The sequence below is a fragment of the Syzygium oleosum genome, unplaced genomic scaffold (genome assembly GCF_021117445.2).
Source record: "Syzygium oleosum isolate NSW1041296 unplaced genomic scaffold, Sole_v2.1 Sole_v2.05, whole genome shotgun sequence".
In the NCBI taxonomy this organism is placed as follows: domain Eukaryota; kingdom Viridiplantae; phylum Streptophyta; class Magnoliopsida; order Myrtales; family Myrtaceae; genus Syzygium; species Syzygium oleosum.
In genome coordinates this window covers 6012057-6028788 of record NW_026607489.1, presented here as the reverse complement: position 1 = coordinate 6028788, position 16732 = coordinate 6012057, and the positions used below count along the sequence as shown (strand labels likewise).

At 38.4% G+C, this 16732-nt stretch overlaps 1 protein-coding gene across 17 annotated transcripts; it reads right to left on the bottom strand.

The window, feature by feature from the left end:
* Positions 1-3: 3 nt before the first annotated feature.
* Positions 4-16732, bottom strand: LOC115676404 (protein ALTERED SEED GERMINATION 2). 17 transcript variants are annotated; one of them, XR_008816600.1, is made up of 21 exons: positions 16468-16732; positions 15194-15262; positions 14491-14568; positions 11247-11381; positions 11054-11161; positions 10832-10960; positions 9884-9999; positions 9690-9807; positions 7877-7982; positions 7231-7352; positions 6962-7141; positions 6764-6874; positions 5272-5383; positions 4578-4930; positions 3556-3646; positions 2465-2560; positions 2311-2381; positions 2109-2236; positions 1247-1322; positions 666-724; positions 4-404 (listed from the first exon to the last, which is right to left on the bottom strand). XR_008816600.1 is itself a non-coding variant. In XM_056311527.1 (20 exons), exons 1-19 carry the CDS (start codon positions 16540-16542, stop codon positions 1262-1264), a joined length of 2259 nt encoding a protein of 752 aa, XP_056167502.1. In that variant the 5' UTR covers positions 16543-16732; the 3' UTR covers positions 4-404; positions 1247-1261. The 17 variants fall into 17 exon arrangements, 7 of the variants coding, with proteins under 7 accessions (XP_056167502.1, XP_056167501.1, XP_056167503.1 ...); XR_008816599.1 differs by having other exon boundaries at positions 4-357; XR_008816602.1 differs by having other exon boundaries at positions 4-413; positions 670-724.

Below are 16732 nucleotides of genomic sequence, written 5' to 3'. Positions count from 1 at the left end.
TCATCAGTAAACCATCACTAACGATTACTTGAGAAGCAAAAACTATACAAATATACATGCGACATAGATAGAAGGATTGCTAGATACATAGAGATAATTTAGGAGGGAAACAAAATAAAAACAAAACACGGGACGGAACCAGAGACTTGTGGCAAATGAGTTTCGAGAGAGAGAGAGAGAGAAGCAAACTAAGTTTATTCAACTTCTGCTGTATAGCTCGACATGATGCAATTTGTTATCATCCATGTTGTGTGTTTCTCCTTCTCGAGCTTTGCTCCTCAAGCTTTATTACAGAAACCATTCCGTCCCTTCTGTCGAAAACTACAGCTGAAGTATACATCCAACTATACTTTCTCCCTGAGAAGCCCCGATAAATATAGAAGGCATGAGATTGAGATAGAGACCTGGATAAGCTGAGACCATCAACAGCGGGAGAACAAGGGCACATGATAAGTGAGAGAAGCGGGACAGGGAGACCATGCGACAATCATTCATCACTATAGATAGAGTAATATATGCAAAACAGATTGATTGGATGCAACGTTTCAAGCATTTTACTTGGTTGGAAAAATGCAACCCTTTACGCAAATTTAGAGCACAAGCTGGTCAAAGTGTTAATACTGTGAACGATGAGTTCACTTCGTGAAAAAAAAAAAGGGCTTCACCTACAATAGGATTAATGAAATTGACCCACCGCAAAAATAAATCCTGGCAGACCTTCAAGCTATAAATGAGAATTAGTTAGTTGCTCATCATAAAAGGCAAAACCAGAAAAGCACAAATAAAATAAATAATGCATCCCGGACCCAACAACTTCGAGGCGTACGCTCATTGCCTTTTAAAAAACCTAATTAAGTACTGAAAATGAAGATATTCAGCATCATAAGATGAAGCAAGTTTGATACTCACAACTTGTTTTAACTTTAAAAAACAAAAAATTGAAGTCAAGAATTTACTTCATGTGTTAAGAGAAGTAGTCATAATTCAATCAATATAAAAAGTAGTAATGAGAATTAAATCTTACTACTTATATTGCTAAAACCGCCGATAACGTCCACAAAAACAGTTTTGATAAGAAATTAATCATACTCACCATGTAAGTTTCAACTACTGTCAAAGAATTTTTAAATTCTATTTTCAGTGCTAAAGTCTAGTGCTTAAATTTAAAACACTTACTTTTCAAATTTGTCAATCAAGCCAGTTACAGCAAATAAGCAAACTTCAGAACATGGGAGTAATGGCTTACATACCTCAGTTGCTCTTAACTTTGGGCACATTCAGCAGACTCATGCATCCTAAACCGCTCGAGGATTTCAAAGGGCCTGCAAGGAAGAATTACATGAAGGAAAAATGAATCTCAACAAGAAAAGTGAAAAAAGTAATTTGGCCAAAACAAAAACTAAGACTCCGCATCTAGCCGATGAACAGGTGTGTGTAACCCAAAAAGAATGGAACTACCAGTGCGACAAACTTTTACTATTTCTAGGAGTTAATCAATTTTTGCTAAAGCAAAATGATTTTCTATTCCATTAAATCTAGTTAAATCTAATTTAATAGAATGAAATCATGTCACCCCTGTGACAAAGATCTAATAAAGAAAATGCATGCCTCTTATTGAATAGTAATAAAGACGTAAGTCGGGGTTATGAGATTAGCAGTCCCATGTTGCATGGACTAAAAGGCAAGTATTGGCACTAATATGCAAAATGTCGAATTATCCCGGCTTTTGAAACAAATTTAATAGTGTACAACAGCCATTTCACAACCGAACATCCTTGTAAAAAATAGGTATATGGGAAATGGGCAGATCCAGAATCTGGACCCTCCATCTTATTCCTGTAGCTTCTACACCCCCCACACACTTCATACAATATGAAAGGTGGGACAGCGCTCTTGGGCTCATGGGCCTCTATCGTACAATGACATTGACAAATAGATCACATTCATATACCTAAGTACCTTTTTCAAGTTAGGGCATATAGAATTTTTCAACCAAGATAACAGCAAAAGCCACACCTTATATACTAGATCAGTTAGGTATACAGAAGATATCAATTGCTGTTCCTAATTAGTTGACAACCAGAAAACTCAAGAGAGGAGAGCCTTACAAAATTATCTCACGATTGTTCATCAATCTGCGTTCATTGTTTTCCATAGCATCCAATACATTGGCAGTTTCGGGTCCAGCTGCCACTCCAGCAACAATTGATGGGGCAGGCGCATTTGGAGTCCATATCTAGCATCACAAACCACTTAATATTTTTCCCAAGTACCTTTTCTGTCCTCAAACAAATCCATCACAAGACTCACCTTTATTGTGTTGTCAATCCCACTGGTCGCCACAACACAATCAAAGGGATGACACTGCACGCAATTCACAACTGTGAAGGAACATAAGTAACATGCTTCAGAAAATATAGGAAAAGCATCCCATGGAAGTGAAAGCATCAATGCTAGAAAATACCAGCTTCATCTCCAAGAAGCATCTTAATCAATCTACCAGTCGTTTTTTCCCAGATAAACCATCTGCCATCATCGCTTCCACTCGCAACATATTCACCTGAAAATAAAATGACAAATCTACATCACTTCACTAACAGCAGTGTATTTTTTTTGTGCCAGTGCACTAACAGCAGTTTGAATACCCATATCTGGAAGATATACGAACTAAAAGTCTGTTTGGAAGAAATTACCAATCTTCTCAGTGCTTGCAATAACATCAGCCAAATATCGATTGGTAAAAGGAAAAAGCATCAGACATACCACCATGCTTTTGTTGCTCAGGTTATGGAGGCAAACAAAGAACCAAAGATGAAATGTTCACTAAAAACACCTCAATACCAAGGCCAGAGTGGTTTTCTAACCGAATCTAAACTCATGGAAAGCCAACCAAGATATGGAGCTAATTGTAAGTCATCAGATAGTATATCAGAAAGTACATCACCAAGAGTGCAGAGCCGCAATTTTGCTAGGTTCACAATCATTTGCCCATGAGCATGAGCCCACCAAGCCAAAAAATTTCTACACCTCCATTGATTAATGCACAAATAGCTATAAATGAAAGATTCTACAACAAAGACAAACGAAAAAAAAAAACTAGGAAAATATCTCATAAAATGGGCGGTACGGCACTGCAACTAAGCAGTACAGGCTGATTTACGAAGATTATACATTTAGAAAAGTGGCCTAAACCATGTGAAAAGTGGCTTCAGCTTTTTCTTGAATGCTTAACCAACAATATGAAACCGGTACCAGGATTAGCTCACATCTGTAAAATCAGCTACTTAAATGGCCTAAACCATGAACAAGGAGATTTAGAGGCTTCTTAGTGTTAACCCTATCAACCGACAATAGCATATTTATTAACCTAAGAAAGCCAGGGAACATCACTAAGTGGATAAAACCAATCCAGTCCAGCTATGTAGCCAGTATGTTAATAAGGAAAATGCTGCACTCACACATGATACCGACATCATGTCATCGGGCTGAGACTATAAACATAAATATTCTCAAAAGACCTAAAGCAATGGGCAGCATCAGCATATCAAAATGTACCTCTCTGCCCTAGAAAACTGGCCTGCTTTATATCAGTTCCCACATTGCAATGTCCAACATATCTCTGCGTCATATCAATGACTGCCTCAGGCTGCAACAGAGGAAGATAGTAAGTTGATGGCACAAGATGACAAATAACAGAAGTACACATAAAAGTATCTCAAAATCGTTAACCCAATGAGCCCAAACTTATGGGCAAAGCGTAGTAATGTCGCAACTACTTGCACAGAAAGTATAACAATTACATTACAGGTTGGGATCTCTCTCTCTCTCTCTCTCTCTCTCTCTCTCTCTCTCTCTCTCTCTCTCTCACACACACACACACACACACAAGTGACGATAACAGAAGTACTCACAAAAGCATCTCCCCCCCTCCCTCCCTCGCTCTCTCTCTCTCTCTCTCTCTCTCTCTCTCTCTCTCTCTCTCTCTCTCTCTCTCTCACGCGCGCACACAAGTGACGGTTCTTAACTTCCTTTTTGCTTTGTTTATTCCTTGAGAGTCTTGTGATCAGTAAAGAACAATTTGCCAAAAGAGCTCTTCTTCCTCCATTTTTCTTCCTTTTACTTCATTATAGAAATCTTAATATTTTACACCCAGAAAAGAGCCATGAGATACCAATATTTCAGTTTTGATATGAAGATCTTGCTCTTGCTTGTCAATCAGAGAGCATAAATCTATATAACAACAAAAACGCTGCCACTATGGCATAACAAAAACTGCTACGATGTCATGAAGCACTTGTACCCGTCATTGCCAACAAAAGTTAACACCGCCAAAGCGGGGATTATCAGACATAACGGCTACAAATCACATAAAATTATGCTTTTCTCACCAACGCAGAGAAGTCACTAAATTATTGACATGGAGGAGTTCAGAAGGATCACATAATATTTTTTTTTGAAACAACGGAAATGATTAAACAACTTGTGGACAAGATTCTTTTGATATACATGGCAAGACCAGTACCCTCCACCAGTTTATGGGCAGTTTATCTTGAATTAGAGAAGTTCCAGATATGAACCTGATACGGGATCTTATCATTCTGCGATGATGATGAAGGGGATCCACATGAATCATTTGTGCTGGCAGTTTCTCTAGATGAATCACCTCTTCGGTGGATTCTCAAATTTAAACTTCCATGTAGAACATTTGATTCAACATCACGCCCTTCATCGCCGGAAATGGACGTTTCAAAATCCACCTCCATTTCCTCATCATAATCAGATTCCTCTCTTTCAGATCTTGGACCATCTTGTGAAGCATCACTATTAGCCTCTGATCGAAACAGAATGTCACTTAATGATAGCACTCTTGCTCCTCGAGGCTCATATCTTGGTGCTCCGTTTGTTACTTTGTTATTTTTTTCTGCTTCGGCTAAATGATAAGATAACACAGGCATAGACAAATCAAAAGGTAGGACAATGGATAGGTTGTAAATACTCATTGTATTTCTCTATACCCAAAGGATGAACTTGTTTGAGTAACAGGAAATCAACTGAATCAATGGCCATTATTTACAAAGGGAGGAAAATTTGAATAAGAGAAAACCTGTAGTAATATACAGCAGGACAAAAAGGAAAATATGTCCAAAATCTCATGCAGTTTGATAGCAGATATATATGTGCTAGGAAGAAGTAAAAAGTGATAACTGATGATCAGAAAAATCAACCACAGCAGTGAAAACAGGGAGGACTCATTGTAGATAAACTATATACCTGCAGCAAGACACCGGTTTATATCCTGTACCCTTTCCTCTAGCTTAGGATCTGATGGAGACAAGCACTGTGCTGAAAGAGCAGAGTTTAGAGCCTCTTTATGTTTGCCCAACTGCCAAAGAGTTTGCATGGAGAAATGAGTGCACAAGCCCCCCCAGGGAACCAGACATGATAATAAACTTAGCGAGTCTTTGAACAAAATCCATATCATTAATATACATATTTGAGAACTGCAACATGTAAAGGGCATAGTAACCCAAGAAATAACTATTTATATGAATTTTGCAAACAATTATAAAGCAACCACATGCAGGACCAGATCAGGTGCAGTTAATCTTTTCTGTTAGGCATTGTACAGTCGCTTCATCAAGCCTTATAGCCCCCCTTGCCATTTTCAGAAAACTGTGGCTGCCAACCAAGTTACCAACCAGGAGAACATATTTTTTACAGAAGTGAACACCCAAGTACCATTGAATCAGATGCATCATCAAGCCCTCAGGGTCATCTTCTCAGCTAAGAGGTAAAAGATCATGAAATTGGGAATTCAACCTCCAATTCAAGAAAAGAAACTCTTCATCTTATTAGACCAAGTTAATACGATCTTGACAAGGTAAAAAACAATACAAGAAACGGACACAGATACCAAATAGCGTTTAAATAAAAGTCAATCACTCGGGAAAAAAAATATATAACAATCGATGTCTTGTTCTTCCATAGATTGAATTAACAAGTTGCTCTGCATCTTCCACTAGGACAAATTGGATTTGGCGACTAAAGAAAAAGATTAAACTAACTTGGATCAATAAAGTTTGCATCTGGATTATTTCTCGTCACTACATATGTAGACTTTTTAGTTTTTTATCAGCATATCCATCTATAGCTTTTTTTATTATTTTATTTTACACAAACATCTTTTTATTTTGTTATTTAACTTTTTAATTTGATATGGAATTCTGTCCAAGTAACATATTCACATAAGGAGCTCAAAGTGGGTTAAATGCGTGGGTATGGGTTTTCATAGGAAGGGTTAAATATGGATGTGTTTTAGAAATATGGGTTAGATGGGGTATGGGTTGCTAAATTTGTGATGCATAAATATGGGTCAATTTAGGTCGAACCATTTCCGACCCGACCCGACCCACCCATATACAGGCCTACTCCATTGTCATGGTCTAAGTCTCACACTGAACAGGCCGCCAAGACCATTAGAAAGACCCAAACAATAGCATGAGAGGGCTCACTAAAACTGACTACAGAAGTACCTCAGGACACCAGTATTTTATAACTGGTGAATGAAGCAACATCTATCTCAAATAAATCATATTTTCAACTCATGAAGACATGAAACAACTTCACTAGCTTATACTTATTGTCCATTTCTGATCTAATCCTACATTCAATGAGTGTGGCTCAAGGGACCACTATATAAACGACATATTTCAGGCAACAGGTAGTCTGGAAAATCAGATTGACAGGGAAACTTAATAGCCACCTGACATAAGGCTTCAGACATATAGTAAAGCGGTCTGACGGAAGAAGTGTCGATCATCCTAGCACTCTGGCAATCTCTTATAGCCATATGCACATCATTCTTCCATTTCCGCTGATGAGAGAAGATAAAATCAGTCCATTACACAACAGCAACAGGGCTAAAACCAAACTAACAAATCACAATTAGTTCACCAAAGACCTTGAGTAACAAAGCTGCACGTGTACACAGACATTCAATCCTTAAGGCAGGTTCAATCACTTGCCCGTGTCCATCCAATACTTCATTGCATGCCTCAATTCCGTGATAATAGTTTGTTCCCTCTCTCAAGGATGCTTCTGCAAACTGCATTAAACTCCGGAACTTCTCAAGCTGTGAAGCCTGTATTAGACATGCCAAAATGACAGTGGAAAGAGCATCAGCTCCACTTCACAAAAACATATCAAGACTAGGTTCAGATAGAATGGCACCGCAAGATGAGGAGGATAGTTTTTGGAAACTGTTGGTCGCATTTCCACTCCATTTGGCCAAGGAGTGAAGGTTGTCAGCTTTGAGACATCTGCTGCAGTATACTTCATCGCATTTCCTCCTACTGTAGAAAATGAGATCATGATTCTACATAAGAAACAAATTCTCAAACCCGAATCAAATACTGCACAATTTCAGCATCATCACACTTTAATGAGAAAAACAGATGCATGCTCATATCACAATTATCAATCTGAGACCAGATTATACTATTTAACCAGATAATCATTCTATACATACTTCACATATATGATCATATGTTACAACCAACAAAAGGAATTCAGTAGGTACACACTAACTCAGTCATTAAAATTCTCTCAAAGAAGAGCATCTTGACTGTGCATGTGGATGACTAGAGTTCCCAATAGTAATAGTGTGAAGAAAAAGATATTCGCAGTGTCCTATCACTTTTCCCTTCTCTTTATCCATACTAAGATCGAATCTGCTTCCATCCCGCCATTTCACTAAAGCCTGCTAATGCAGTGACATCTAAGAACTACATAAGGGAACATTGCTTTCATCCTTGCTTCCCCAACATTTCACTTCATAGCATCTGTACAATCTGACACACAAATTGATCAAGCATACCAGGGTTTACATTCATTAGGTACACATGCTCTCCACTATAGCTGAGCAAAACCTCTTCTCCATTTGGACTAAATGTAACATGAGTCAGGTGCAAGCTTGAGCGTCCCTGCAAAAAGTGGAAAGTAACAAACTTGATCTTCTTCCATAGCAGCAGAAAAAGCTATTTTTGCAAACTGAGTAATAGTCTTAACATGTACATTTATCAACCAAGAGCACAATCGCCAAATCGAGATAGAGATATTGAATCGAACTCTCTATGGTTCACATATCGAATGAAACCAAATCATGGATTCAGTGAAACATCTAAGTTTAGTTTCTAAAGACTCAGATACAGATAAGATAAGTAGATGTACTAAAATAAGATGTCTAAGAAATATTCAGTAGTACCAAACGCAATGTCAACAAACATCTACAAAATACTTCTGAAACTGGTTCTTTGCAGACAAATATCATACTTCCAACACAAACAGTCTGGGCCACAGTGACAGCTAATAGATTAGCTTGTGTTTCAGCATTGTACAGATTCATCCAACAGATTCATATCATTTACAACTTGAATAAAATAGAATTATAAGATTCAAAGCTTTCATGCCACTTTTAGTTTTATCTAGTGGAATACTAAGATATAGAGTGTGAAAAAATGATGATGTTTTGACCTAAAATTTATATGACAACCGGAATCTATCTTTGTTTTGGTATAGACTAGTTCACTGGGAATATTGGCATGATATTCATCAACCTATACTTTCCAGTAATGATATAGACTAATATAGTGCTCTTAGACAAAAATTAAGAAGAAATGACCTGAAAGTTGCATTTTGGAAGGAAATCTTAATCAAAGGAACAAACTAACAGCAAGTTCAAAACAGGAAGAAGTTTACGCAGACCAGAAGTGAAATTGAAAACCAACAAATGGAAAAGAGTGAAGCAATTCTACTATCACATATCCACAACAGTGAAGCCGCACAAATTATTTGAGTTTTTATCAAAGGATATAGGCAAAATAGATGTAATAGAGAATGATGTCTAGTATATAGTGCAAAATCAAGAGAAGCGACATAAATAAATCCTATAAGATGACGATAGGACCGGTAGTGCTTTACCGAATCGAGTGTTAGAGTGGTCAAGTAGCAGCACTATCCAAAGAAGAACTTACATGTTCTACAAGTAAGTTTATTGACAATGAGAATGCTTTCTTGGAACACCCAAAATACCAGTGGCTTTAGAATGACCGCATTGAAGGAAAAATTGAAGGAAAAATTGGCCCCTGATAAAGGATAAAATGGGAAAAGTTTGTTCAATATGGTTTGAACACTTGATGACAGCATTTAGAAAGTTCAGTGAGAAGATGCTGTGTGATTAGGGATGCAAAGAAGGAGGCTAAATGGAGCAGCAGAAGGCATAAAAAAATGCAGATGGAGACTTCAAGAAAAATTTGAGTACTTGAATTTTCCTAAAGACCCTTAGTCAGAAGATCCAGATAATCAGCCACACTTGCAAGGATGTATCAAACAAAATTTATAATAGTACATATGACAAGAATATGCCAACAAAATCCACTCCAAGCTTAAGAATGCAGTAAACTTGACAATGATAGACTCATTTATATCAAACCGTTATCATTAAGAACAAATATTGCATCTTTCTTATAATAGATAAAATCACAATCATTAAGCACAATAAAAGCACTGCCTTTACCAGAAAGCTCAGTGCAGACCATATTTCTAGCACACAAATACAAGTTCAGAAAATAAAAGCACTAAATTTGAACAAAACAGTGCAGAAATGCAATAATACAAAATTCGGAACTAACACGGTCCGAGAGATGCATTGGGCAGAAATAGTTGACACAAGGAGGTGGTGCCATCTTTTTTCTGCAGGAGGTCAATGGTGGCAGCATCCTTCTATCATATAACCGCCCAAATGCATCACTGACATAAAAATGGAGTATTAGTTGAAGCTAAGAAAATTTAGATTAAGGAACAAGCTTCAGCTGCAACAAAATACCTCCCACCAACTAGGATCAAGTGAGGCCTGGTGGAACTGATATCACAAGATTTTAGTGCGAGGACTCCTTTCGGAGGATCAGTTAGTGATTTCTTGGACCCAGAACGCAAGTCAAGCTGCCAAAATTCAAAGAGAGAAGAATGACTTCAAAATGTCATAAAAAAGACAACCATAATTTTCGAGATGATGACATCACAGTTGATATCTTCAAGATGCTGTCACTCCTAGTGCATGATCTACTTTGGCCTCTACAACCAACAAAACATTATGTGTTTACAAGCACAAAATGTGCCTGAACATATCTTCATTCCCCCTGTTCAATGAATTGATCCCTCCTTAGCATATAGAAATATGACAAACTGCGCAGTGTCCACATTGATTGAAGGAACAAAAATAATTAGAGGGAAATAAAGGACTTCATCCATGACCATAAGATGGAAACACTATATCTTTCTCAACTCATGTCAGTTTTCATGTCCCTTTTCTAAAATTTAAATGAATGGATCTACTCTCCTAATTTAGAGCCTAACCGGCCAAATGAATGGCAGAAATGCAGCAAATGCAGGATCATCTGTATCCAAGAGCAAACCAGATACATCTTTTGCCTAAATCACAGTGCCCTTCACACATAGTTTTCAAGCAAAGACAGCTGCAATATAAGACAAGGAAAACAAAAACAAAAAACCAATCCAGAAACCAAGGTGACAACATTATGCAGGCAAAAGCACATAAGCTCAGTAATAAGTACATGAAGGAAATGCATCAAGCACGATTATTCAAATCAAGATTCTCCAACAATTGTCAGAATGCTACGGCAGGAAAATAACAAGAATAAGTTCTCCTTCTTAGTCCACATTATCATGTGATTTTCAAAAACTTTGAAATACACTCATCACAAGAATGATCAATCATAATAGCACACAAGCATTCCCAAGAATTATAACTCACCAGAACACTTCGACATTCTTGTTGCGGAGATCCAGCAGGAGGGCAAGAATTACCTTCCCGAAAGTCATGCTGCCTCAAAGTTCCATCTTCACTTGCACTCCAGACAACATTGGGGTTACCAACTTCAACCTACGTGAAACAGGAAAGGACAATTATTCACAGCAGAAGACGCATAAAATGTGGATATTCACCAATTAATAATTAAAAATTGCCATAACTCACAGCCAATTTTTTAACTCTTCTTGTGTGGCACTGGAAAAGTGCTGATGGAAGAATAGCATTTTCCTCGGTTCCTTTCCCATCTAATCGAGACAAGTTGAATAACCTGACCTGCAGCAGTAACGATGCAAATTTATAGGCATTAATTATTGGAAGCAAATATGATCATGATGAATATCAGAAGCGGAAACAGTACTTCTGCATCTCCAGCTCCTGAGACTACAAGCTCATCCGATGTCTCAGGGACAAATTTTGTACAAAAGATGTTTGCAGAGTGCCCAGTATCAATTGAATGCAAAAGCTTCCGACCAGAATAGCTCCAAATATTGATCTGTGCAAGGAGAAAGTCCATGATGCTCCCCATAGAGAAACTTACATTATATGTGTTTGCAGAAAAATATAATCACTGTCATGACATAGGTATGATGACTTTTCTGCTGCTAATCTGGTCTGCAACATTAAGCTAAGTGTACTCACTAATGCTTAAAGCCACCTCAGAAAATGGACACAAGAAACACATGCACTCAAATTTAGCAATCCAAATCCAACTGTCCTTCACAAGTGTTAACTCACTGTAGCTAATTTCTCATTCCTTACACCAAAATACATCTACAGAAAGCAGCTGAGAGGAATGGGAATCTCAAGAAGGCAGAGTCAGTATAGAAATTTCTAGAAACATAAAGCGCACGAAAATTACAATAGTTAATTGCTGAGACATATGCTCATTCAATAGGTAAAGAGAAATTCACTTTAGGGCACCAAAGATGTGCAAACCTAATTTAAAAAAGAGCTCAAGCGCCAGAAAGAGCTAAGATATAGGATAAAGCATCCACAATCAATGCATTTACATCTACAGCAAGTTTTTACTATTTGAAAATGCAAGATTTTGAGCCAGTTTTGATAAATTACAATAACAAAAGACCTCTCCTTCAAGAGTTTTTTGCTCCACTCTTTCCAAATCAGCAAACACAAACAGAGAGGAATTGAAGTAATCCTTTTTTTCTTGCCACATGGCAAATGACTCCTGCCCGTGATATTTGCTCAGTAGAACCACCTAAAGAAACCAACTTCATGCATAAGAAGCTGCCCAAAGTATACTCGTCGAGGGACAATGAACTAGAAGATGCCTCACAGCATATTTTTGCAAAGAGAGCACCTACTGACCAGCATATATTTCCTCTCTGAACGCAAACAAGACTATACTGCTTTGAACACATGAATTTTCTTATTAAGTCCACAAAATCTCAGACCGTAGCAAGGAGTCCTCCTGGCACTCCAGTGCAATGTGGGACTTCCCTTGCACATCTCACAATCAAGAGTCAAGATAATCTGCCCACTACTTGAAGCACCATAAAAATAGAGTGTGGACTATTCTTATACATTAGACATAAACAAAACCGAGTTCTCTATAAAGGATTTTTTAAACAACACAAACAACAGCCAGAAAGATTGGCCTCGTGTGGACTAATTTAGATACTATAAGATTGATTGTTAAATTGCTAATGTCCCTGATTCAGCCAAAGCTTTCGGTTTTCTCCATTTAGAGAGAGAGAGAGAGAGAGAATGGCCTTTTTTGCCCAACATGGACGTTCATTGGACATTGATTAGCAACATGACTGAAATCTCCACACTTGAAGCACACAACTTTTAAGCCATCCTCCTTGCTTGATCTGTTTTTATTTTTTATCTCCTTCATGCAATCAACAGCGTCATGTGATTCAAGATCTTCCTTCTTGAGTTCGGATATTTCCAATACTTAAAAACCTTGAACACCTCTAGTATTTTCATGTTGTGGAGGGCCTTGATCGACTATTATTTACATTGGTTGTGCTCCTAGGGCAATAAACAAGTTCTTTATTTGCTTAAGTTGTTTTGTTGCTTGAAAAGTGTTCAAAATCTTTACACAGAGCGTCCAACTCCCCAACCTTGGATTTCAACTCAACATTGGTCACCATTATGGGGAAAAGTGTAGGAACCTTTGCTCTAATACCAAATTGATTGTAGGACGACGAGTCCCAAAACAAAGAATTAATCTTTAGGCTTTACACCAAAAGCTTCCTAAGCATCATACCTAGGGTTTCTTAAGCATCATCCCTAAGAGAAGAACTGCATCAAACAATCCCAAGGCAAAGAATCGCCAATTCCAAATAATCATCAAATCTACAAGGAAGAGTTACAATGACATTTACAGACTCTAAATTTCTACTCCTCGTTGAAATAGGAAACCTCTAAATGAGAAAAATAATATAGAATTGGGAAACATAAAATCCTACTTAAACTAAAAACGAATCTTAATAGAATCCTACTAAGAGTCAAATCCTAAATGACATAAGACTGCAAATTTATCTATGAGAAAAATCCTCATCCCTTAGGACTTATATTTGATTTGTAAAGTCCATCTTCCTCAAAACTCAATAGACACGTCAATATTTGAACGAATATCGTCTTGTGAGATTTTGTTGTCAGCATCATGTCTAGGGGTGAGTAAGATGGACCACCCAAACCAGGACCGGACCGGACTGGACCGGACCGACCGGTTTGGTCCGTTTCTCGAGAATATCAGTCCGGTTCCCGGTTCCTAAAAGTGGAACCGGTTTCCGGGCAGTCCGGTTTTGGGTTCTAGGGTGGGAACCGGACCGGACCGAAAAATACATATTTTTCTAATTTTTTTATATATATAATATTTAATATATATATGAAAAATATTTAATATTGATCCCATTGGAACCGATTGTTCAATTTTTTCATATATTATATATATTTTTCCAATTTTTTCCATGGCCTTACAGGATCAAATCAGAACTACAAAGAAAAGAACGGAACAATCAGTTCCCGGTTCACAAATAATATTTAATATTGGTCCCATTAGAACCAGTCCACGGTCCCAAGACTAGCCAGTCCGGTCCCCGATTCTAGAAACTGGGAACCGGTCCTCTCGATCCGGCTCCCGGTTCTTGGGTTGGACCGGACCGGACCGGGAACCGCTCACCCCATTCATACACCAATCTATACCAAGGGCCATAACTGCTATACATAGCTATCTACTATGCAGAACTAGGACCAGGTTCACCATGCTTCCAAGACATATAAAGAAGATAATTAACAACTTCACATGCAATGTTTGGGATGTCGCCAATCCTAAAAGCTTAAAAATGTTAGGAAACCGATTCAAAATGTACCTCTAATGCAGTTTTAAGACTCCCGCTCTCATGTAAGTCATACCTTACACATTAATTGCAGTATGTGACCAATAAATACACAACCCGAACCGACTGCATCTTTCCATTCACAGATGAAAATCCACATTCACTCCCAAACATTAAGCTGCTAACATTAATTAGAACTTTAATTCCACTGCCTCAATACACCATCTCCAAAATTGACAAGTTCTAAGCTATATCACACATTCAGATAAATTCAAGAATCGAATTAAGTCGTACCCGAGTGTCATCTGATCCTGATATTAAAAGTGAACCACTAGAATTCCAAGCAATAGCATTAACACAACCTTGATGTCCCTGAAAAAGAATATGAATTAGTGAGAGTCAAAACCTTATCTATACAATATATAGACAAAAAATATGAAGTATATGAGTTCTACACATTAGATGAGAACATAACTCAAATCATAATTCGTATGCCATCCTCAATTGTGGTTCCAGAAAAATAATGAAAACTGGAAAGCTGCTAAAATTCTGTTCATTGAAAATCATTGTTGAGGTCCTTATTTATAAGAAAATTCATCCACTTATCCTACAGAAATATGAAACTTAAGATAATATAGTCCTGGCAGTGAAAAAAGTCTAGTAGAAAGGGAACCAACTGAAAGGGACAAGTAAAACAGTCGGCTTTGCCAATCACAAGATAATAACCAACTTCTGCCTCGTAAAGTTTTACAAGAAAAAAGGCCGTCCAAATGATGCATCCATATGAAACTCACATAAGAGAAAGTTACATACGAATGCTTATGCTAATAGAAGTCAAAATGAATGACATGCGCTACTGATCCTCAATTTATGCCCATAACAAGAATGAAAGTACATTTATCCCAAACCAAAAGCACTTAAACAAAAATTGTAAAGATGTACATCCAAGTACATTGAACCATTAAATAGAGTTACCAAAAGTATGGATTATAACTACCTCCAATGCTTTCTCATGGGAGAGCCTCTGAACTAATGACGAGTGCATTTGCAGACTACGATTTGCATCCTGTCAAAGTATCAAGGAGAACTCAGATAGCATAAACCAAACCATATATATACATGTATAAACATATAAACACACACACACACACACACACACACACACACACACACACACACACACACACACACACACACACACACACACACACGTATGGAGAGAGAGAGAGAGAACAAACATGACAAAGAAAGTAGTCCCTTTACTTCTATTTGAGAAATAAAATAATGACTCTTGTTCCTCTTCCAAAATGAAACAACTTGCCCAATATTATCCCAACTTCCATTTTCATACATTACAGAGGTTCATCAAATAAAGAACGTTGCAGAAACATAAACATGTTGATGCTTAGAGTGAAAAAAAAAAAAAAAATCAAGCTTGTATCAAACTTCACTTGCTCAAACTCGATTTTTGGTACCCAAATACCATAAACTAAAAGAATCACCACCCATCACAACACCAGAGAAGTGCACCTTATCAGGTCCATCACCTGTTTACCTCAGGCAACAATGTAGCAGTACATTAAATCTCTTAAATACATGTCAATTGCCCTAAAATCCACCTTCCACTCCAGCCTAAATTTGGAGCCATTGTCAACACCTCTTAAACATTCTTTGCCGATCTTCATGTTTAACTTTCCCACCGGCTCATGGGACTCTCCATTTCCAAAATTCTATACATATCCCAATCAAAAAACCATGCCCTACATTCATTATACCACAAGTCGTGCATTGATGGACACCGATTATTTTCCCGCAATAGATTATACCATTGGGTAATCAGCATTATTCACATCCTAACTTTGCCTTTCTTAGCTGAAAAGAATAACTATCCAAGCAAAAGTCCAAAATTTTCCAAGCAACATTTACGTTGGGAAGAAACGCAAGTCGACCCATCACAGCGTCCGATGCCTCCGAAAATTTCTCACCGGAATCCCCCACAAATGAACGCGAACGAAAATCGCGAAATCCCACTCCCGGCAAATGATCACCGGCAACAACAGACCTAAACTCCCCCGATCACCACAGACCGCAGCCGAAGCTCTTGCCCCCCCCACCCCCCCCCACTTCCACAATCAACCGACACAACCGGCCGACTCGAAAACGCCGGTCGCGCATTCCCCCGGGCTCATCACGGAGCCCGACCTCGACCATCCAAGACAAGATTAAAACCTCGCGAAAGCGCCAGCGCGAATAAAGGACGAGAATTTTTACGTGGCGCCTGTCGATGCATCTGCTCTCGACCAAATCGCGAACGTTGCCGTCGCGAAAGCCGCCACAGTCGGCCATGGGAATCCTCCCCCGCGCGAAAACCCTAGGACCCGATCGCGATATCCCTCCCTCGCCGGCCGGTCGCCGATCACCTTCCTCTCCGACGCGCGACCGCCGTGGGCTCCCGAGGCATCTTCTCCGGCCACAAGTACGTTCGCGAAATTTCGCAGTCCGTCTCCCTCTCTCTCTCGAGTGCAGTCTTTAAGTT

What these genes read in the sequence shown, in the direction of transcription:
- LOC115676404 (XM_056311527.1), bottom strand. Translation starts at nt 16,542, where the DNA reads ATGGCCGACTGTGGCGGCTTTCGCGACGGCAACGTTCGCGATTTGGTC. An exon ending in GAAGAGTTAAAAAATTGGCT is followed by an intron (nt 10,961 to 11,053) that starts GTGAGTTATGGC and finishes TGTTTCACGTAG; the next exon opens with GTTGAAGTTGGTAACCCCAA. An exon ending in GCTTCTTGGAGATGAAGCTG is followed by an intron (nt 2,382 to 2,464) that starts GTATTTTCTAGC and finishes GTTCCTTCACAG; the next exon opens with TTGTGAATTGCGTGCAGTGT.